The sequence below is a fragment of the Perognathus longimembris genome, chromosome 4 (genome assembly GCF_023159225.1).
Source record: "Perognathus longimembris pacificus isolate PPM17 chromosome 4, ASM2315922v1, whole genome shotgun sequence".
Lineage (NCBI taxonomy): Eukaryota > Metazoa > Chordata > Mammalia > Rodentia > Heteromyidae > Perognathus > Perognathus longimembris.
The window spans coordinates 949526-971017 of NC_063164.1; the positions used below are offsets into that span (position 1 = coordinate 949526).

The window sequence follows — 21492 nt, forward strand, 5'->3', positions numbered from 1 at the left end:
TCCTCTTACCCCAGCCCTGGCAGAGTAGCCAAAGCCAAGATGTTCTGGAGAAAGAGCTCTTGTCCATGGCTTCCTACACAGAGGCCCCGCGGCAGACAGCACCCCACGAAAGCTCCCCCCCCCAATTGGGACCAGCACCCTTAGGAGACGCGCAAGAGCCTGCTCTCAAAGGTTTCAAATGTGTCTTGAGGGTTCCACACCCATGGAGTTGTCTTTGAAAGAGTCAGGTCCCTTTAAAATCCCTGATTGCGGGGGGCGGGGGGGCCTTCCTCCAAACAGACACTTAGTTAAAGCTTAGTCGGGCAAGGGGGCCCCGAGCCTGTCACCTCAGCTCCTCAGAAGGTGGAGACTGGGTGTTGAGGTTCCCGTCGATTCCGTGCTGGACTGAACAGCACAGGCCTGGCATCCCAGTGACAAAGAGAAGCCCAAGCAGGAACGGGCTGGTCCGGGCTGGTCCGGGCTGGCCCGGGCTGGTCTGGGCTGGTCCGGGCTGGTCCGGGCACGAAGTGAGACCTTCTCTCGAACAACGACCAGCGCAAAGAGGGGCTGGTGGAGTGACTTCAGGGGTGAAGCACCTACCTGGCCCGCCCCAGTTACAAGTTAAGCCCTTCATAGCAAACCTCAAGGGCAAGCCCGAAGGGGCCCCGACCTGTGTCCACACGGGAGTTAAATGTGCATCAGAACTTGAAGGGGGGGGGGGGGTACAGTCAGAACATCAAGGCATAGGCTACAAACGTAAGCGCGGGGAGGGACGGGTGAGCACGTTGAACGGGGTGGAGCTGCTCCAGGTGCACCGGGTTCATAACCTGCGTTGTCAAACGGCGACTCTGCGTACAATTACTGAAAGGTCACACGTGTGTGTCTGTCTACAGCTACACACACACACTAAAAATAAAGTAAATGACACAGTAATTTTTTTTAACTTCAAAGGACTGATGTCCTTGGGCTGAACTGGCTCGGACCTGGCCGCTCCCCGGGCGAGCAGGAACCCCTCTGTCCCTCACCAGGTCCTCCCCTTGGGCCCCCAGCGCGTCCTGGCCCACGCGGTCAGCACCGCGCGTCGCCCTGCCCGCTGAGGTCTCGCGTCCCAGGGACGCCACCGTCCCCCCCCCCCGCCGTCGGCCGGGAGCCCGGCTCCTCCACGGTGCTCCCACGAGCCGCTCCTCCTTCCTCCACGACAGCCAGCCCGTCACCAGCACCCCTGCCCTACAAGATGGCTGTCGCGGGGGCCCCGAGGGCGGGCGCGGGCGGGAGAGGGGAGGGGGGAGGGGGGCGCCCCGGCCGGCGGAACAACCTCCTGGGACCCACGGACACCTCCGCCAGAGCCCACGTGGGACGGGGCCCCTGCGGGCCTCACCCGGAGCCACGGGGGACCGCCGGGGGCGTCCCGGGGGGGGGACAGGAAGGGCTGCAGCCCCCCCGCCGTGCGTGCTCCCGCCCTCATCCTCCCGCAACCCGGCGCCGCAGTGCGGGCGCGGGGGCGTCCAGGCTCAGCCCAACGGACGGCAGTCAGACGCTCCCCCCTTCCCCCCTCCCCCCCTCCTCCTGCTCCCCCCGCTCCCCCCGCTCCCCCCGCTCCCCGGAACCACGGCCGGCCCCGCCGTGCCGCGCCCATGGCTTCCCGTGGCCTGGAGGTGTCTTCCCGTGGACCGTCCCCCGCCTCCTGAGACCCCACCCCCGCAGCCCACGGACTCGGCGTGGACAGCCCGAGCTCCGGCCTCCTGGTGTCCCCGGTGAGGAGTTGGGAACCCGTAAGCACCTGGCCGGCAACTCTGTTCCGCGTGGGTTGAGACCCTGGGCCCCACCAGCCCCGCCCCCCGCCCCCCGCCCCCCGCCCCCCTGCGCTCCACGGAGGCGTGGCTCCTCCCAGTGTCCTGGGCACTTCCCTGGCCGCCCCCCGGTGTGCGTGGAGCCCGCAGCAGGGCACTCCGGGGCCCCCCGGCTCGTCTCCGTGGGTGCCACCCGACCGCCCCAAGCGCGTTCCCCGGACCCTGGCTGGGCCATTCCCGGCACGGGCCGGGAGGCTGACCCCAGGGGGACCTCATGGCCCCGAGTCCTGGCCCTCGGTCCCGCACGGTCGGTACTTGTCCACGCGTGGCGAGGCTTCTAGAAGCACCCGCAGAGCCGGGCCCGTGGGGCCAGGGGCAGCGGCCGAGGCCGGGGCTGCTGCGGTCCCCACGCTGGGCTCCGGCCGCGCCTGCTCAGGTGGAGGAGTCAGTGAGTGAGCCAGAGGGGCGCCGACGCCCCCAGACAGAGCACCCGGGCGCGGCGGGGAGGGCCAGGCCAGCCACAGCTGCAGCGCCTCGTAAACACGAGCTCCGCAGGGCCCCGCCGCCTCTCAGTGCGTGCGGTCCAGGACGGCCCTGGGCCCAGCGGGAGGCTGACCCTCGGGGCCCCGGAGCCCGCGTGGGCTGAAGGCTAATCCGGGCCCCGGCTTTGCAGCCTGCTGCAAATCCTCATCGTGCAGAGCAGGGGTGAAGGGGTTCCTCCGCATCACCCCACAACACGAACAGGGCGGGCTGACTCATGGGCTGTCACACCCTCCGCCACCCGCCAGGAAGCAGACGGGACGCACGGAGATTCCCCGCCTGCCTTCCCCCGCCCTGGCAGAAGGGGCCCCTCCGCACCCCCTCAGGCACCGGCACAGCCCAGCCCCGCCCCACACCCTGCACCAACACCCCTGCACTACACCCCAGGCCCGCCCCACACCCCAGCCCCGCCCCACACCCCAGCCCCGCCCCACACCCCAGCTCCACTTAACACCCCAGCCCCGCCCCACACCCCAGCTCCACTTAACACCCCAGCCCCGCCCCACACCCCTGCACCACACCCCTGCACTACACCCCTGCACCACACCCCTGCACCACACCCCAGCTCCACCTAACACCCCAGCCCCGCCCCACACCCCTGCACCACACCCCTGCACTACACCCCAGCTCCACTTAACACCCCAGCCACACCCCACACCCTGCACCACACCCCTGCACTACACCCCAGCTCCACTTAACACCCCAGCCCCGCCCCACACCCCAACCCCGCCCCACACCCCTGCACTACACCCCAGCTCCACTTAACACCCCAGCCCCGCCCCACACCCCAGCTAAACACCCAGCCCCACATCCCAGCTAAACACCCCAGCCCCGCCCCACACCCCTGCACCACACCCCTGCACCACACCCCAGCCCCACACCCCAGCTAAACACCCCACACCCCAGCCCTGCCCCACACCCCTGCACCACACCCCTGCACTACACCCCAGCACCACTTAATACCCCAGCCACACCCCACACCCTGCACCACACCCCTGCACTACACCCCAGCTCCACTTAACACCCCAGCCCTGCCCCACACCCCAGCTCCACACCCCAGCTCCACACCCCACACCCCAGCCCCGCCCCACACCCCAGCTCCACACCCCTGCCCCACACCCCAGCTCCACACCCCACACCCCAGCCCCGCCCCACACCCCTGCACCACACCCCTGCCCCACACCCCAGCTCCACACCCCACACCCCAGCCCCGCCCCACATCCCAGCTCCACACCCTAGCTCCACACCCCAGCCCCACACCCCACACCCCTGCACCACACCCCAGCTCCACTTAACACCCCAGCCCCACACCCCAGCCCCACACCTCACACCCCGCCCCACTGCTGACCCAGTAGCCCCTGCCGGCTTCTGTCAACTCTGCAGAACCTAACAGGACCAGGCGCAGGGCGGGCTGCGCCTGTGAATGGCCCCGCCCAGGCCCGGGAAAGGGCTGCCCCCCCCCATGCCCCACCGCGGGAGCCCAGTTTTGTTCCACCACCTGCGCAACAGAGGTGCCAGGGCACTGCCACCTGCCTGCCCCTCTGACGCACCCGACCCGCGCAGCGCCAGCCCCTTCAGCCCATCCCAAATCACGCAGGACACGCACAGACGCTCCCAGAGGACCCCCCGGGGCTCCTCGCGGGCCCAGGGGCCCACGTCCCTTGGGGCTGTTGGCTGCCCCGTGACCCCATCGTCTGGCCCTGGCACGGGGGGCCCGGGGGCCCTGGGGCCCAGCCCCCTCCCCGCCCTCCAGCTGCCACTCGTGGGCAGGGCACCCGAGGCCCGTGTCTCCTACACAGGCCCTGGCCTGGGGCCTCCCGGCTCCAGGGCCTCCAGCCAGGCCGAGGTGAGGGGCCCCGCGGTGGGCTCGGATGCAGCGGAGGGTCACAGTGCCCCGTGGACCTCTCACCCCCAGGGAGGAAGCGTCCCTGAGGTCAGGGCGGGCCCCAGGGCCGTGGGACTGCCTTCCCAGCTGTGCCCCGGCCAAGCCAGGTGCCCGACTTAACTGGGCGTGGACGCGATGGGGCTCGGGGATCCGAGGGGCTGAGGGGGCCAGGGAGGGCCGGGCCGACGCAGCCTGGACAAGCCCGAGCCGGGCACGGCAGCGAAGCGGGGCTACCGCGGGGGGCCACGGGGCAAGGGTTGTCCACCGGGCTGGGTGAGGGAGGGGGGTCACCCGGTGGGGGGGGGAGGAGGGAAGAGAGGGTGCAGCCAGCCAGGGCATGAATCCTCATACCCGTGATTACCGTCTCCGCTCTGCGGGTGCCGCCTGATCACCTCAGGTGCAACCAGGACAGTGGGCGGCCATTCCCACCACAGGACAGTGGGCGGCCATTCCCACCACAGGACAGTGGGCGGCCATTCCCACCACAGGACAGTGGGCGGCCATTCCCACCACAGGACAGTGGGCGGCCATTCCCACCACAGGACAGTGGACGGCCATTCCCACCACAGGACAGTGGACGGCAAACCCCACCACAGGACAGTGGGCGGCCATTCCCGGCACAGGACGGTGGGCGGCCATTCCCGGCACAGGACAGTGGGCGGCCATTCCCGGCACAGGACAGTGGGCGGCCATTCCCGGCACAGGACAGTGGGCGGCCATTCCCGGCACAGGACAGTGGGCGGCCATTCCCGGCACAGGACGGTGGGCGGCCATTCCCGGCACAGGCCGGGCGCTGGGAGGGCACTGCACAGCACTGCAGCGGCACTGGAGAGGGCAGTGGCGGTCTTAGACGCCGGTGGATGGAGGCTGAGCACCTCCCGGGCAGGGAGAGGCCAGGCCCTGGCCCGGCGCTGGGCGGTGTGCAGCAGAACACAGGTCTAGGCACCCGTGCAGGAAAGCCGGGCCGGGCGCTGAAGCCAGAAAGGGCCAGGGAGGCCACCCCGCAGGGCGGCCATGGCGTGGAAGCCCGGAGCCAGGGCTGGGCTTCCGGTCGCGGCGGTGGAGGTGGGAGGCGGCGGGCGGCGGGGGGCACAGGTGGGAGTCGCCGGCAGCCGGCGCTGGGGAGCGGGCCAGGGAGCGGGGGGCAGACCCCGGGGCCCCGCGCGGGAGGGCGGAGTGGATGCCCAGCCCGTCACAGCGCTGCCTGCCTGGTCTGTGAGGCCCCCAGGGTCGTGGGGGCCTCGGTCAGCTGAGGGGCAGGGCAGGGAGGGGCGCAAGGCCCCAGGAGCTGGAGGAGAGCCCCGTGGAGGATGCCCGCGCCCCTCAGAGCCCGGGTGACACAGGGACCCCGCGGGACCGACTCTCAGCGGAGAGCTTTATTCGAGCCGACTGAGGTCCGACGTCCCCGGGGGGGGGGGGGGTGACCCGTCCTGGGTCCGTGGGATTGGCCCTCTCGGCCTCTGTCCTCTGGCCGTTGCCCCTCTCCCTTCCCAGGGGAGCAGGGGCCACCCCCAGCCCCGGGCTCCGTCGGGGCCGGGCAGCGGGAGCCCCTGCCGGGCCGCGCTAGGTGAGGGTCAGGCTGCGGGAGTCCCGGCTCCTGTGGGCCGCGGCTCCGGAGGCCCCGGGCAGCGCGGACGCGTCCTGGAACTCCTTGGCCGTGTAGTAGTAGCAGATGGCGTCCAGGCAGCAGTTGGCGTCTGAGAGCTTGCCGGTGACGGAGAGCGTCTGCCTGAGCAGGAGCCGGGCCGCGCAGGAGACGGGGCCCAGGGCCGCCTGCACCGTCAGCGCCACGTGCAGGGGCAGGAAGCAGACCACGAACACCGCCAGGTTGGCCCAGACCATGCGGGCGGCCTTGCCCGTGGCCCTGGCCTGCCCCCCGTCGGCCGGCGGCCTGCGGGACAGCGCGGTCACCACCCGCAGGGAGCAGAAGACCAGCACGGCCAGCGGCAGGTAGAAGCCGAGCAGGGAGATCACGGTGCTGCCGAAGTGCTGGCGGCCGCTGCTCCTGAAGCAGAAGCCGCCCTCCCGCGTCCCCAGGCGCCAGCGCCCCACCAGGGAGCCGACCACCGCCACCCAGAGGACCAGGCACACGGCCGCCGCCTGGCGCGGGGAGCGGAGCCCGCGGGCCCGCAGCGGGTGCCGCACGGCCACGTAGCGGTCCACGGCGATGGCCACCACCAGGCCGATGCTCATGTACCTGTTGGCCAGGTAGACGCCCTGGGAGAGCTGGCAGAGCGGCGTGTCGGAGGTGTGGCTCAGGGAGTGCAGCATGAAGGGCAGCGAGCAGAGCAGGCACAGGTCGGCCACGGCCAGGTTGGTCATGTAGATGCGGGTCTCGGTCCACCGCCGCATCCGGCGGCAGAACACCCAGAGCGCCAGGCCGTTGAGCAGCAGGCCCAGCACCAGCAGCGCGGCCGAGTAGGCGAGGAAGGCGTAGTGGAGCCGCGAGGACCACGTGACCGCGTCGCACGTGCTGTTCATCGTCCCGGGGCTGCGGGGGCGAGAGCGGGCGGGAGAAAGAGCCCCGGAGCCAGGCCCCGCCCCGCCCCGCCCCAGGTCCCCACGGCCAGCTGGAGGCTTACGAGGTGAGCCCACCCGGGCACACCCCGAGCTCCCCTTCCAAAGTCGCCCTCGGGGCCACCGCTCCCGCCGGGCCGGTCGGGAGAGCCAGGCCTTCCGAGAGGCCGGGCGGTGCAGCCACCCCCTCCCTGGGCCCGCCTGCTGCCCCGCGGGAGGGGCTCGAGGTCCACCTGGGCCTCCGGGGCGCCGGCTGTCCAGCCGGCCTCTGCCCAGGGGGAGCCCGAGAAGCCCAAGGCTGGGCGCGGGGCAGGCCCTGGGACCGCGGCGCCCCCCGCTTTCCCGAGCCAGGCGGCTGCCCCCAGCTGGACGGGCTGCATCCGCTCCACCGGGCCGTTCCCGGAGGCAGAGCCAGGGCGGCAGCGGCCACGAACCCTGCGCCCTCCTCTGTCTCTCCCTCCCAGCAACACCTCCGCGCCGGCGGAGCCCCGCGCACGGCCCACGCCCGGGTGTCCGCTGCCTGAGCACAGGGACACGGGGCTCCTGGCCGCCGCCGGCTCTGCCCCTCCAGGCCCTGCCCCGGCCGCTCAGAGGTGGGGCCCTCGGCCCCGGGCCCTTAGGGGCAGGGCCGCCCCCCCTGGCCGTGGCAGGTGCGGCCTTTGGGCTCTGGGCTCCCTGCCTGGCGCCCACCCCCGCAACCATCGCCCCTCACAGGCCGGTGCCACGGGGGTCACCTGGAATCCGGTACAGGAAGCGCTGGCAAGATCCCGGGCCTGCCGCACCGGCCGGGGGGGGGGGGTCTTGGCTTCCCGAGGCGTCCCCTGGTGGTCTCCCCGCCTTTGAGGCCGAGAGGGGATGGAGGGGACTGGACCCACTGGCGAGAAACAGACCCCCGCCCGCCGGCTGCTCCCCAGCGCCCTCCTCCTCCTGACCCGGCACTGGGCGTGCGGGATCGCCAGTCCTGCGCTCACTTCCCCCGCCTTCCCCCGGGAGCCTCCGGGCCCCAGGTCCATTAGGGAGACAGCGCAGATCCGGCTGGAGCCAGAACGTTCCATCTAATTAGATCGTGTCTCTTCAGGCCCCACGTCTGCTCAATGCCAATGACGCGCTGGGCAGCGACAGCCCCGGCCCGAGCCGGCTCACCCTGCCTGGTGCCCTGGGCCCCGGGGCTCGCTCTCCATCCTCCGGAGGGATGCCACCCCCTCTCCCACCCGCCAGCCCGCAGACCCCCCAGAGACACGCCCCCCCGGAACCCGGGAACCTTCTGGAAACCCCAGGGGAGCCCTGGAGGCCTCCAGCGCTGGGCAGCACGGCCCTTGGCTCACCCTGGGGAAGGACGCCATGGCACCAGAGGTCCTGCTGCCACCGGAGCCAGCCGGGGCCTCCTTCCCACCCACCCCCAGAGCCCGCGGCGGAGCCCCCTCCCCACCCCCAGAGCCTTCCCTCCCCCAGGGCCCCCCACCCCCAGACCCTCCCCACCCCCAGAGCCTTCCCACCCCCAGGGGCCCCCACCCCCAGACCCTCCCCACCCCCAGGGCCTCCCATCCCCACCCTCAGGGCCTCCCACCCCCAGGGCCTCCCATCCCCACCCTCAGGGCCTCCCACCCCCAGGGCCTCCCATCCCCACCCTCAGGGCCTCCCACCCCCAGGGCCTCCCTTCCCACCCCCAGGGCCCCCCCACCCCCACCCCCAGGGCCTCCCCAAGGGCAGGAAGGGTGCGGCCCTGGCCTCTCGCTCACCAGCTCCTTGGGAAAGCGAGGCGGCTGGACCAGGGCCTCACGGCCTGGCCCTCCCGGTGCCCTCCATCCCGGAGGCAGCCCCGAGGCCTGGGGCCCCATCCAAGGCCGGTGACTGTCAGGTTGGCCTCCGCATGGCCCAGGAGCACGTGGGAGAACGCTTAACAAAACCTGCCGCAGTCCTCATGGTTTCCCATTTGTAGTAAGACGAACACCAAGCCACCAAGCCCAGGGAAGGGTTCGGCCTTCCAGGGTAGCGCTCAGCTGCATGGTACCCAGAAGGAGCCCTGCTCACAGAGCCCGCCCCCCAGACACCCAGGAAGTGGGTTCCCAAGGCCCCCAGCCCCCCGCCTGCCTGCTCCACACGGAGCCCCATCGCCCGGGAGCAGCGGGCCGGCCCCTGGCTCCCTGCCGGGCTGCACACAGCCAATACTGGGGCTCCCGTAGCTCAGTCTGGAGAGGGAGCCAGAGGCCCCCGGGGTGGGGAAACCAGGGCCTGTGGCTTTCTGCCCGGGGCAGGGCAGTGTGCGGCTGACATGGGAAGAGAAACCAGCACCGCACGGCTGGCCTCTCCTCCAATCCTCGCCATAGCCAGACTCCATTTGGCCCTGCACTGCGGTCCAGGAGAGAGGTCTGTGGTAGCAGCTGCCAGCCTCAGCAAGCCACAGAACCTCTCCAGGCCCCCCGCAGCCTGGATGGGGACCCCAGATCCTGAAGCGAGTGTTAGGCCCGACACCAGGTCCATTGGCTTCGCCATGGGGGCAGAGTGGGGCTGCTGACTCCTGAGACGGGGACACCAGGGAGACCCTCTGGCCTCTCTGCGGGTGTCCCGGAGAAGCTCTTCCTGCCCCCCACAGGCTCCAGAGCTCACAGAGGGCACGTGGCTGGCACAAGGGACACAAACGCGCCGCCCATCCCCAGGGCACGCCGTTCTCTGTAGGGTTAAGATTCAGCCAACAAAGCTCATTTACACGCCACGCGTGTGGATCCGGTGCCTGTGACGAGCCATGGCCTTTTAGCTCAAACAACCTTCCGGGGCTAGTCTGGAAACTATTTAATAGTCATACACCCCAAGGGAGATTTTAAAATCCGTTATGATTCAGTGGTGCTAAAACAGCAGCACGCGCCGCGGGAGTCCTACGACGTCCCGACGCGTAAGGAATTTTTTACGTAAGAGCCACGACGGTGGCTGGAAAATGAAACTTTTCCAGAGCCTTCCTGTCGCTTTCAGACGAGCGGTTGGAAAGGCCTGACTGTCTGGAGCGCTGGGCTCGAGGTGGCAGCTGAAAGATCAGAAACTAGCGGCCTGGAGGTCTGCCGGCGCCCCGAGGCTGCGCGGTGCCCATCTCCCCAGCTGACTGCTCCCGGGCAGAGGTTGTGTATAAAAGCCATGGCTCCGGGGGTTGACAACAATGCAAACATGAATACTGGCTCAACTGTGTATTACTATCAAGGACCCAACAAATTATACAATAAAATAAAAAAAAAGATTCAGCGTAGTGCGCACAAAATAGATTTTATACTCTGAAATGCGGTGGGAACCCAGAAAGACCCGAGTTACACTGCACTTACAGACCACAGGGCGCCTCCCCCGGCCACGGAGGACACGGGGAGCCCCCCAGCCACGGAGGACACGGGGAGCCCCCCCCCAGCCACGGAGGACACGGGGAGCCCCCAAGCCACGGAGGACACGGGGAGCCTCCCCCGGCCACGGAGGACGGGGAGCCCCCAGCCATGGAGGACACAGGGAGCCCCCCCCACCACGGAGGACACGGGGAGCCCCCCCCAGCCACGGAGGACACGGGGAGCCCCCCCAGCCACGGAGGACACGGGGAGCCCCCAAGCCACGGAGGACACGGGGAGCCTCCCCCGGCCACGGAGGACACGGGGGCGCCTCCCCCAGCCACGGAGGACTGCACACTGATCCCATGATCCCCCAGGAAGTCCACCATCAGAGCCTCACCTATTGGAGCGGCGTCTGCCCCAGCCTCCCCAGCTCTGAGCCCCCCTAGCCCTGGCCACGGCGAGGCCCGTCCACCGCAGCACCCACCTGCTGTCCGCTCCGGCTCCGAGGGCTTCTGCCCTGCCCTGTTCAAGTCTGTGTGGTCGCCCGTGGAGCCCCTGGGGCGGGAGGGCCCTCCTGGGGGGGGTGCCCTCCCTAAGACGTGCAGGCTGACGGCTTGCTGAGGACAGCACCTCCCCATGCCCGCCGGGCCCGTGGGGGGATTTCTGGGGGGAAGTGGGATGTCTGACACCTCTGCTGGCACTTAGAGAACCGAAATCTTTGCAAAGACAGAGCGCTTGAAACAACTTGAAAGAAGCCCGCCCTGGCGGCTTCCTCTTTCCCAGCCCCTCCGTCTCTGCGTCACTGTGGCCGGGCCGTCCCCGACGGAGCCCCCACGTCCCCGTCAGGAGAGGGCGCCTGTGCGGGGGGGGGGGGAGGGAGGGGAGGGGGGCAGGGGGGCTCCCACACCCAGCCGGCAGGGGGCCTGCGGACGGCTCCTGTGGAGGGGAGGGGAGGCCCGGCCGGCCGCACGCCGCCACCCTACCCTCTCCAGTGAAGACCGCCAGGGGAAAGGGGGCCTGAACACGAGGGAGAGGGAAGCAAGAGGGGAGAGGCGGCGCCCCGGCAGCGGGGTCCCCGCTCAGCGGCACGGCCTCCCCGGGGGCTGAGGACAGGCCCGCGGCACAGCTGGCCAAGGGAGGTGGGGATGGGGGGTGTGGTAAGGTGGGGGTAAGGTGGGGGCAAGGTGTGTGCTGGGGGGGCAGTTCCCAGCAGAGCACCAATCACACTGCTGAGCCTCACCTCCACACCTGCCATCACCCCCACACCCGCCATCACCCCCACACCCGCCATCACCCCCACACCCGCCATCACCCCCACACCCGACATCACCCCCACACCCGACATCACCTCCACACCCGACATCACCCCCACACCTGCCCCTCACCTCCACACCCGACATCACCTCCACACCCGCCAACACCCCCACACCCGACATCACCCCCACACCCGACATCACCCCCACACCCGCCATCACCCCCACACCCGACATCACCTCCACACCCGACATCACCCCCACACCCGACATCACCCCCACACCCGCCATCACCCCCACACCCGACATCACCCCCACACCCGACATCACCTCCACACCCGACATCACCTCCACACCCGACATCACCTCCACACCCGCCATCACCCCCACACCCGACATCACCCCCACACCTGCCCCTCACCCCCACACCCGACATCACCCCCACACCCGACATCACCCCCACACCCGCCATCACCCCCACAACCGCCATCACCCCCACACCCGCCAACACCCCCACACCCGCCATCACCCCCACACCCGCCATCACCTCCACACCCAACATCACCCCCACACCCGCCATCACCCCCACACCTGCCCCTCACCTCCACACCCGACATCACCCCCACACCCGCCATCACCCCCACACCCGCCATCACCCCCACACCCGCCATCACCTCCACACCCAACATCACCCCCACACCCGCCATCACCCCCACACCCGCCATCACCCCCCACACCCGCCATCACCCCCACACCCGCCATCACCCCCACACCCGCCATCACCCCCACACCCGCCATCACCCCCACACCCGCCATCACCTCCACACCTGACATCACCTCCACACCTGACATCACCTCCACACCCGACATCACCCCCACACCCGACATCACCCCCACACCCGACATCACCCCCACACCAGACATCACCCCCACACCCGACATCACCTCCACACCTGACATCACCCCCACACCCGACATCACCCCCACACCCGACACCACCCCCACACCCGACATCACCCCCACACCCGCCATCACCTCCACACCCGCCATCACCCCCACACCTGCCATCACCCCCACACCCGACATCACCCCCACACCCGACATCACCTCCACACCCGACATCACCCCCACACCCGACATCACCTCCACACCCGACATCACCCCCACACCCGCCATCACCCCCACACCCGACATCACCCCCACACCCGACATCACCTCCACACCCAACATCACCCCCACACCCGCCATCACCCCCACACCCGCCATCACCCCCACACCCGACATCACCCCCACACCCGACATCACCCCCACACCCGACATCACCTCCACACCCGCCATCACCCCCACACCCGACATCACCCCCACACCCGACATCACCTCCACACCCAACATCACCCCCACACCCGCCATCACCCCCACACCCGACATCACCCCCACACCCGACATCACCCCCACACCCGACATCACCTCCACAGCTGACATCACCCCCACACCCGCCATCACCTCCACACCCAACATCACCCCCACACCCGCCATCACCCCCACACCCGCCATCACCTCCACACCCGACATCACCTCCACAGCTGACATCACCCCCACACCCGCCATCACCCCCACACCCGCCATCACCCCCACACCCGACATCACCTCCACAGCTGACATCACCCCCACACCCGACATCACCCCCACACCCGACATCACCCCCACACCCGCCATCACCTCCACAGCTGACATCACCTCCACACCCGACATCACCCCCACACCCGACATCACCCCCACACCCGCCATCACCTCCACACCCGACATCACCCCCACACCCGACATCACCTCCACACCCGCCATCACCCCCACACCCGACATCACCCCCACACCCGACATCACCCCCACACCCGACATCACCCCCACACCCGACATCACCCCCACACCCGCCATCACCCCCACACCCGACATCACCCCCACACCCGACATCACCCCCACACCCGCCATCACCCCCACACCCGACATCACCCCCACACCCGACATCACCCCCACACCCGACATCACCCCCACACCCGACATCACCCCCACACCCGACATCACCCCCACACCCGACATCACCCCCACACCCGACATCACCTCCACAGCTGACATCACCTCCACACCTGACATCACCTCCACACCCGACATCACCCCCACACCCGACATCACCCCCACACCCGACATCACCCCCACACCCGACACCACCCCCACACCCGACATCACCCCCACACCCGACATCACCCCCACACCCGCCATCACCCCCACACCCGCCATCACCCCCACACCCGCCATCACCTCCACACCCAACATCACCCCCACACCCGCCATCACCCCCACACCCGACATCACCCCCACACCCGACATCACCTCCACACCCGACATCACCCCCACACCCGACATCACCCCCACACCCGCCATCACCCCCACACCTGACATCACCCCCACACCCGCCATCACCTCCACAGCTGACATCACCCCCACACCCGCCATCACCTCCACAGCTGACATCATCACTCCCACAGCTGCCCTCACTTCAAGGAGAGGAACAGAAAGTGCTCCTGCTGAGAACCAAACCAGAGACACCTCCTCCCTGCCGGCCCAGGCCCGGGGCCTGAGGTCTCACCCCTGGCCTCCTCCCCCAGGACAGGCTGCCCAGGGATGAGCAAAGGAGGCTCTGGCAGAGACCCGAAACCAGGGGTCCCAGGAAATAACAACAACAACAACAAAACAGTGCTCAGTACAACTACCAAAGAAAGCAGCCCACCCTGATGGGCAGAATCTCAGGAAGGGCAGAGCCCGTACCGCTAGTTTCTTTTGCCCGTGGCCCCAGCAGATTCCTGGGGGGTGGAGTGGCAGCCCACGTCCAGCCCCACCCGTAGCCCGAGCCCCTGGGCCCCACAGCAGGCCCAGCTCCTGGCCCTCCCCCTGCCCCCCAGCGTCCTTGGCCCTGCCCAGGGCTGACTCGGTCCCACGGAGCCTCACTCCGCTTTCTCTAGTGACCCAGGCTGCCAAGGGCTGGGGTGGCTCAGGAGAGGGTGGTCCTGAGTGGGCATTCTGGGTGGGGGCAGGGGGATCCTGAGTGGGGCCGTCCTGGGTGGGGAGGGCTCGACGGGGGAGTGAGTCACTGCGGATGGAGCCGATGTGGAGGAGGTGATGGGGACTTGGGGGTCTCTAGACTTCGGTGTGGGTTTGAAAATCCCCATGCTGGATGCTTTGGGGTGGGTGGTGTGAGTCGTCTACGGAGGGCGGGTCCTGTCAGTTGGAAGGCAGAGAGGCGGCCAGGTGACGGGGGACACAAGGTAGGACAGGGCCCGAATGCTGTGGGATCAGCAACTTTATCCTGGAGTCCCTTCCACCTGAGATGTGCCCTGCTCCAGGCCTCCCCCCCCCCCGGCCCTCCCTGTCCCCCGACGTGGCCCCCTTGGCCCTGAGCCCCACGCCCAGGAGCCCTGCCGAGCCTCCTCCCCTCCTCGGGGTGTGCCTGGGAGCGCCTGGGGTTGGAGCTATCTGGGGAGGTCACGGCCCCTCCTGTGGGGCGGGGGGACCGCGGGCCGCAGCAGCCCCCCTGTGCCCGCCTGCACCTGCACCGGGCCCCGCAGCCCACCCGCACCGCGCACAGCCGGGCTGAGGACGCCAGGGGGCTCAGGGCTGGGCCCGACGGGGCCCGGTGCCACCAGCCCGCCACCGCCGGCCTGCCCCGCACACCCACACACGCGCAGTCCACTCAGACTGACCCACCGACTGGACGGAACCCAGCAAAAAGCAGGAAATGGGCTTGGGAATTCCAGGGAGGCCACCGCAGCCACGCCCGCCTGGCCCCTCCTCCTCCCCCCCCCCCCCCCGCAGGCCTCCTCTCCACAGCCACGTCCCCCGCCCCACCCCCGCCTCCTTTCCACAGCCACGCCCCCCCTCGGCCTCCTCTCCACAGCCACGCCCGCCTGCCCCCTCCCCCCCCCCCTCGGCCTCCTCTCCACAGCCACGCCCACCCGCCCACCCCCCCCCCCCCCCGCCTCCTCTCCACAGCACACAGCCACAGGGCAGGCTTGGGGGAGCCCTGAGGTGGCCTGGCCAGCCCCCCGGCCCCCCACCCCCTGCCCCACCCCGTCAGGGTCCTGGAGCTGAGGGAAAGTCCGTCCACACAGGGAGCGCCCTTCCTGGAACAACTGCCGCTGCCCTCCCCCTCAGAGGGTCCTCCTGGCGTGGCTGGAAGCTTCTGTGGCCCACGCCCTGTCACCTGCGGCCCCGCGGGCAGCGCCAGCCCCATTCGTGCCACACCCTGATCTAGAGCTGTCTTTGGCTGAGCTGCAGCGGGGGGAGTGGGAGCCGCCACAGGGTGGTAAAGGGGACCCTGAAGGAATTCGGGGGGGGCCTGAGGAGTCCTGCGGGAACTCTGAGAGGGTCCAGAGGGGTCCTGGGGAGACGCTGGGGGGCCCTAGGAGACCCTGGGGGCCCTGAGGGGTCCTGGGGAGACCTTGGGGGGCCCTGAGGGGTCCTGGGGAGACCCTGGGGGGCCCTGAGGGGTCCTGGGGAGACCTTGGGGGGCCCTGAGGGGTCCTGGGGAGACCTTGGGGGGCCCTGAGGGGTCCTGGGGAGACCTTGGGGGGCCCTGAGGGGTCCTGGGGAGACCTTGGGGGGTCCTGGGAGACCTTGGGGGGCCCTGAGGGGTCCTGGGGAGACCCTGGGGGGCCCTGAGGGGTCCTGGGGAGACCTTGGGGGCCCTGAGGGGTCCTGGGGAGACCCTGGGGGGCCCTGAGGGGTCCTGGGGAGACCCTGGGGGGCCCTGAGGGGTCCTGGGGAGACCCTGGGGGGCCCTGAGGGGTCCTGGGGAGACCTTGGGGGGCCCTGAGGGGTCCTGGGGAGACCTTGGGGGGCCCTGAGGGGTCCTGGGGAGACCTTGGGGGGTCCTGGGAGACCTTGGGGGGCCCTGAGAGGTCCTGGGGAGACCTTGGGGGGTCCTGAGGGGGTCCCGGAGGACTCGCGAGGTTACTATGAAGAGGTCTCAGGGGGCTCCTGGGAGGATCCCAGCGGTCATGAGGGGATTGTAGGGGTGCATAGCACCCAGGACCTGCCCCACCCACCCCTCCTCTACAGGAGCCACCTGGGGTCCGGGCTTCCACCCAGTGCCTGCCTTCAGCGAAAAGACAAACCCTCAGGCCGGGCCACACGGCTGCGGCCTCCCCATTTCCGGGAGCCCCCTGCCCATCCACCCCGGTGCCCCATGGCCCCACCCATCCACCCCGGTGCCCCACGGCTCCTGCCCATCCACCCCGGTGCCCCGTGGCCCCTGCACATCCACCCCGGTGCCCCACGGCCCCACCCATCCACCCCAGTGCCCCCATGGCTCCTGCCCATCCACCCCGGTGCCCCACGGCCCCCACCCATCCACCCCAGTGCCCCCATGGCTCCTGCCCATCCACCCCGGTGCCCCACGGCCCCCACCCATCCACCCCAGTGCCCCCACGGCTCCTGCCCATCCACCCCGGTGCCCCACGGCTCCTGCCCATCCACCCCGGTGCCCCATGGCCCCACCCATCCACCCCAGTGCCCCCACGGCTCCTGCCCATCCACCCCGGTGCCCCACGGCCCCCACCCATCCACCCCAGTGCCCCCACGGCTCCTGCCCATCCACCCCGGTGCCCCACGGCCCCCACCCATCCACCCCAGTGCCCCCACGGCTCCTGCCCATCCACCCCGGTGCCCCCGCGGCCCCTGCCCATCCACCCCGGTGCCCCACGGCCCCTGCCCATCCACCCCGGTGCCCCACGGCTCCTGCCCATCCACCCCGGTGCCCCACGGCCCCTGCCCATCCACCCCGGTGCCCCACGGCTCCTGCCCATCCATCCCGGTGCCCCCGCGGCCCCTGCCCATCCACCCCGGTGCCTGCAGCTCCTGCCCATCCACCCCGGTGCCCCATGGCCCCACCCATCCACCCCAGTGCCCCCACAGCTCCTGCACATCCACCCCGGTGCCCCCGCGGCCCCTGCCCATCCACCCCGGTGCCTGCAGCTCCTGCCCATCCACCCCGGTGCCCCTGCGGCCCCCGCCCATCCACCCCGGTGCCCCCACGGCCCCCGCCCATCCACCCCGGTGCCCCCGCGGCCCCTGCCCATCCACCCCGGTGCCTGCAGTTCCTGCCCATCCACCCCGGTGCCCCCGCGGCCCCTGCCCATCCACCCCGGTGCCCCACGGCTCCTGCCCATCCACCCCAGTGCCCCACAGCCCCTGCCCATCCACCCCGGTGCCCCCATGGTCCCTGCCCATCCACCCCGGTGCTCCCACGGCCCCTGCCCATCTACCCCGGTGCCCCCACGGCCCCTGCCCATCCACCCCGGTGCCCCCACGGCCCCTGCCCATCCACCCCGGTGCCCCCACGGCCCCTGCCCATCCACCCCGGTGCCCCCACGGCCCCTGCCCATCCACCCCGGTGCCTGCAGCTCCTGCCCATCCACCCTGGTGCCCCACGGCCCCCGCCCATCCACCCCGGTGCCCCACGGCTCCTGCCCATCCACCCAGTGCCCCACAGCCCCTGCCCATCCACCCCGGTGCCCCGCGGCCCCCGCCCATCCACCCCGGTGCCTGCAGCTCCCGCCCATCCACCCCGGTCCCGGGTGGCACCACTGATGGCTCAGGGCTTCTGGAAACCACAGGTGTCCGCAGCGTGTCCACCCTCGGGGCAGGGCCAAGCCCGTAGACCACAGGAGGCAGCCACGCAAGAGGCATGTCCTGCGGAGGGCAGTGCCCGCCCTGACCCCCGCCCCTCCCCACCCCCCGCATGACACTCACCTCTGGGCAGCTCCCGCACCCCGCTCCAGGCGGGCCTCCTACGGTGCTTTTGCTGTGGCCGGGCCCCCCAGGGCCCTCCGGGCAGCCAGGCGCGGGGGCCTCGGCGCCCTGTCGGGTCCCCTTGCCCTGCCGCGCTCCGGTCGCTCACCGCCCTCCCGAGCCTCCTTCCCCTTTCGGGGCCCGGCCGTGTCTGCCTGGAAGGCTGGCTGCAGAGCCCTCCGCCCGCCACTCCCCGCCCCGGGCGGGGGGGGGGCGGGAGGGGCTCCCAGCAGAGACGCCGCCCCGAGCGCCTCCAGCCCTGGGCCGTGGCACCTGCGGGGCTCCCGCAGCCCGGCTCCGGGGCGGGGACCCCCAGCGGAGGGAGCGCGGGGTGAGGAGAGGCGCAGAGCCGCGGGACGCGGTCCAGACAGCAGGCAGCCGCCGGAGGCTGTGCCGGAGAACCGCCAGGACTCCCCTCCCCCGCCGGCTAGACGCGGCCCCGTCGAGTCGAGGATGGGCTGGAAGTGACACGGGGAGCCCCTGCCCGGGGCACTGGAGCCCCTCCCGCGCTCGCGCCCGCCCGTCTCCCATCCGCACCCCGGCCCTTCCAGATGCTTCCTCTGAGGCTGGGGAGATGAGCACTGCGCTCTGGCACCGCCACGTCTGCCCTTCCGCTGGCACGAGTCCCGGGCCCACCTCGCAGTCAGAAGGAGACGACTTCCGTACGCCCGCACCATTGCTCAAGAACCCTTCCTGCCTGAGGAGAGGAGCAGCTGCCCACGGAGGCGACCCCCGTGTTTTCACTCCTTTGATGAAGTCATTTCTGAGACCGTCTGTGCGGCCGGGGTTGGGCTGCAGGCTCGGTCCTCCTGCTGGGATTACGGCCGTGTTCCCCGTTCCACCGTGACAAGCTGCGCCACGCCAACCAAACTAGAGCCGCGGTAGCCGGGGGCCCTTGCAGCGCGGGAGCGCCAGCTGGCCCTGCCCGAGGGGCATCCGGGACTCGGAACGTCTCCCAGCACCGGTGAGTGTCCCCGAGGCTAAAGGGACATCACACCCTGAGGACAAGGCGCTTGCTGTAGCGGGCCAGGCCTGGGGGTGCCCTCACGTGAGCCGTCGGGGGAGCCCCCGGGGCAGGCCTCCTGCTCGAGCCCTGCGACCACCGAAGGCACCGTGCGACCGTCCCCCGAGATCCCTCCGGGGAAGGGCCCCCGCTCTCCCGCAACCCAACCTGGCCGGGAGCCGGCTCAGACACCATTCCCGGGCCTCGGGGCTCTGGGCTTGGCCCGTCCACCACGTGGACCTGAGGCCACTGGCCGATGGCAGAGCCAGCGGAGCTGCCTGCCCTCAAGGCGAGCACGCTTACCACTAGGCCACATGCCCAGCCCCCGAGCTGCCTGGTTTCAAACGGAGCAGCTTGCCTTCGATGAACGGGAAGGCAGACTCCGTCATCAGTGCAAGTAGGGTAAAGAGCGGCCATGGAAATGAGGCTCTCCTGTCGATTCCGCTGAGCCATATCATCATTTGTACAATTACCAGATTATACTCACTCAAATCTTTAAGAGGAATCTTTTCACACTGAAAGCGAAGATGAAGATAGCCATCTGCATTGTTAGTTGATAACATAATCATTCTAGACTCTTCCAATGATTTAAAAAACTAGGCGTTTGGCTATATGTTTATATTATCTTGCCTACAAAAAAAAATGGCTGGGGGCTGGGAATGCTGCCTAGTGGTAGAGTGCTCGCCTAGCATGCACGAAGCCCTGGGTTCGATTCCTCAGCACCACATAAACAGAAAAAGCCAGAGGGGGCGCTGTGGCTCAAGTGGCATAGTGCAAAAAAAATGGTAAAAAAGTTTGTTACTTTCAATAATCATTTATCAAAAATATGTTTAAAATAATTGTACTACCAAGGTATTGTTGGCACTCTTACTTTGATGTTTTGTTTATTTGTTTTGTTTTTGTTGCCAGTCCTGGGGCTTAGACTCAAAGCCTGAGCACCGTCCCTGGCTTCTTTTTGCTCAAGGCTAGCACTCTGCCTCTTGAGCCACAGCGCCACTTCTGGCCTTTTCTATATATGTGGTGCTGGGGAATCGAACCCAGGGCTTCATGCATAGGAGGCGAGCACTTTACCACTAGGGCATATTCCCAGCCCCATACTTTGATGTTTTGTGTGTGTGTGTGTATGTGTTGTGTGTGTGTTGAATCGAAACATCCTGAATTATTATGCTGAAAATTGTGGCATTATGGTGTGGAATTGATGTAGACCTGAACTTGAATGGGAAGTATTCATTTGTGTTCATCTTTTAAAAAGAAAAGCTAATTGTGGGGCGCTGGTAGCTCTACACCTGTAATCCTAGTTACTCAGGAGGCTGACATCTGAGGATAGCAGTTCAAAGCCAACTTGGACAAGAAAGTCTGTGAGACTTTTATCTTAATTAACCAGCAAAAAGCCAGAAGTGCAGCTGTGGTTTGAGTGGTAGAGCAGTGGCCTTGAGCACAAAAGCTCAGGGACAGTGCCCAGGCCACAGTTCAGCAAAAGAAGAAAGAAAAGAAAAAAAGAAAAGAGAGAGAGAGAGAGAGAGAAGAAGAAGAAGGAAGGAAAAGAGAGGGAGGGAGGGAGGATAGTTGAGAGGGAGGGAGAAAGAAAATTTTATATCCATCAATCTGTAATTAAACTTTAAGAATTCACAATTTGTTTATGGTAAATGCAAGAAAATAGGTCACAGTTTTGAAAACTAATAAATAAAGAGAAAGCACCAAGGTCTTGTCTTCCTTTCCTACACAAATTGTATCAAATGATCAAATTGTTAGTGAAACTTCTCTTTACAGATGTATTTCAGCTAATAAATGAGGAAGGAAGAGAGAATAAGAATGTTGCTATTTTGCAGACTGTGGGAAATTGATGAAACTAGCATTAATATTAGTTGTGCCCATTACACACGCACACATTCACACACACAAGCAGCTCCCCTCCTTGGGTTTCCGTGCTGAGCTGGGGCTCCGCGGGGGTCTTGGCTCTGGGGAGCGGGTACGGCCCAGCCAGGAGAACACCTGCTCTGAGCCAGCTACAGGTCAACCCTCGGCAGACCTGCTTCCGGTGCGGATGCGCCGTGGGCTCGTTGTCATGGAAACCCTAAATGAAGCCACCAGCTCCGTGTAGGGGGCTCTGACAGGAGTCAGTGCAGGGTTAAAACGATCCCTCCCGTTCTCCTGGGGGAGAATGCCACTCCACTCCTTCCTACCGTCTCCTCTTCTCTGAGGGGACAAACCCCTGACACCCCAACGATGGACTGCAGATGTAACTACGTCATCGTCATGGAACTCCCTAAGCAGCAACAGAACCCAGCACGTCCTGTGCCCTTCAGAGAGCAGCAGCAGCTCACGGCCCCCAAAGCAGGTCGTCCCCTGTTCGTAGCCCCCGTGCTACCCTGCTGACCTGGCC

At 68.1% G+C, this 21492-nt stretch overlaps 2 protein-coding genes across 2 annotated transcripts; one reads left to right on the forward strand and one right to left on the reverse strand.

Moving 5' to 3' along the window:
* Window positions 1-5750: 5750 nt before the first annotated feature.
* Gpr35 (G protein-coupled receptor 35) lies at window positions 5751-18152 on the reverse strand. The gene is made up of 2 exons (XM_048344130.1): window positions 18068-18152; window positions 5751-6685 (listed from the first exon to the last, which is right to left on the reverse strand). The coding sequence occupies exon 2, from the start codon at window positions 6673-6675 to the stop codon at window positions 5758-5760; it is 918 nt and encodes a 305-aa protein (XP_048200087.1). The 5' UTR covers window positions 6676-6685; window positions 18068-18152; the 3' UTR covers window positions 5751-5757.
* On the forward strand, window positions 16622-21485 carry LOC125350087 (vegetative cell wall protein gp1-like). The gene is made up of 3 exons (XM_048344320.1): window positions 16622-17708; window positions 18905-19070; window positions 21347-21485. Exons 1-3 carry the CDS (start codon window positions 16622-16624, stop codon window positions 21483-21485), a joined length of 1392 nt encoding a protein of 463 aa, XP_048200277.1.
* Window positions 21486-21492: the final 7 nt, after the last annotated feature.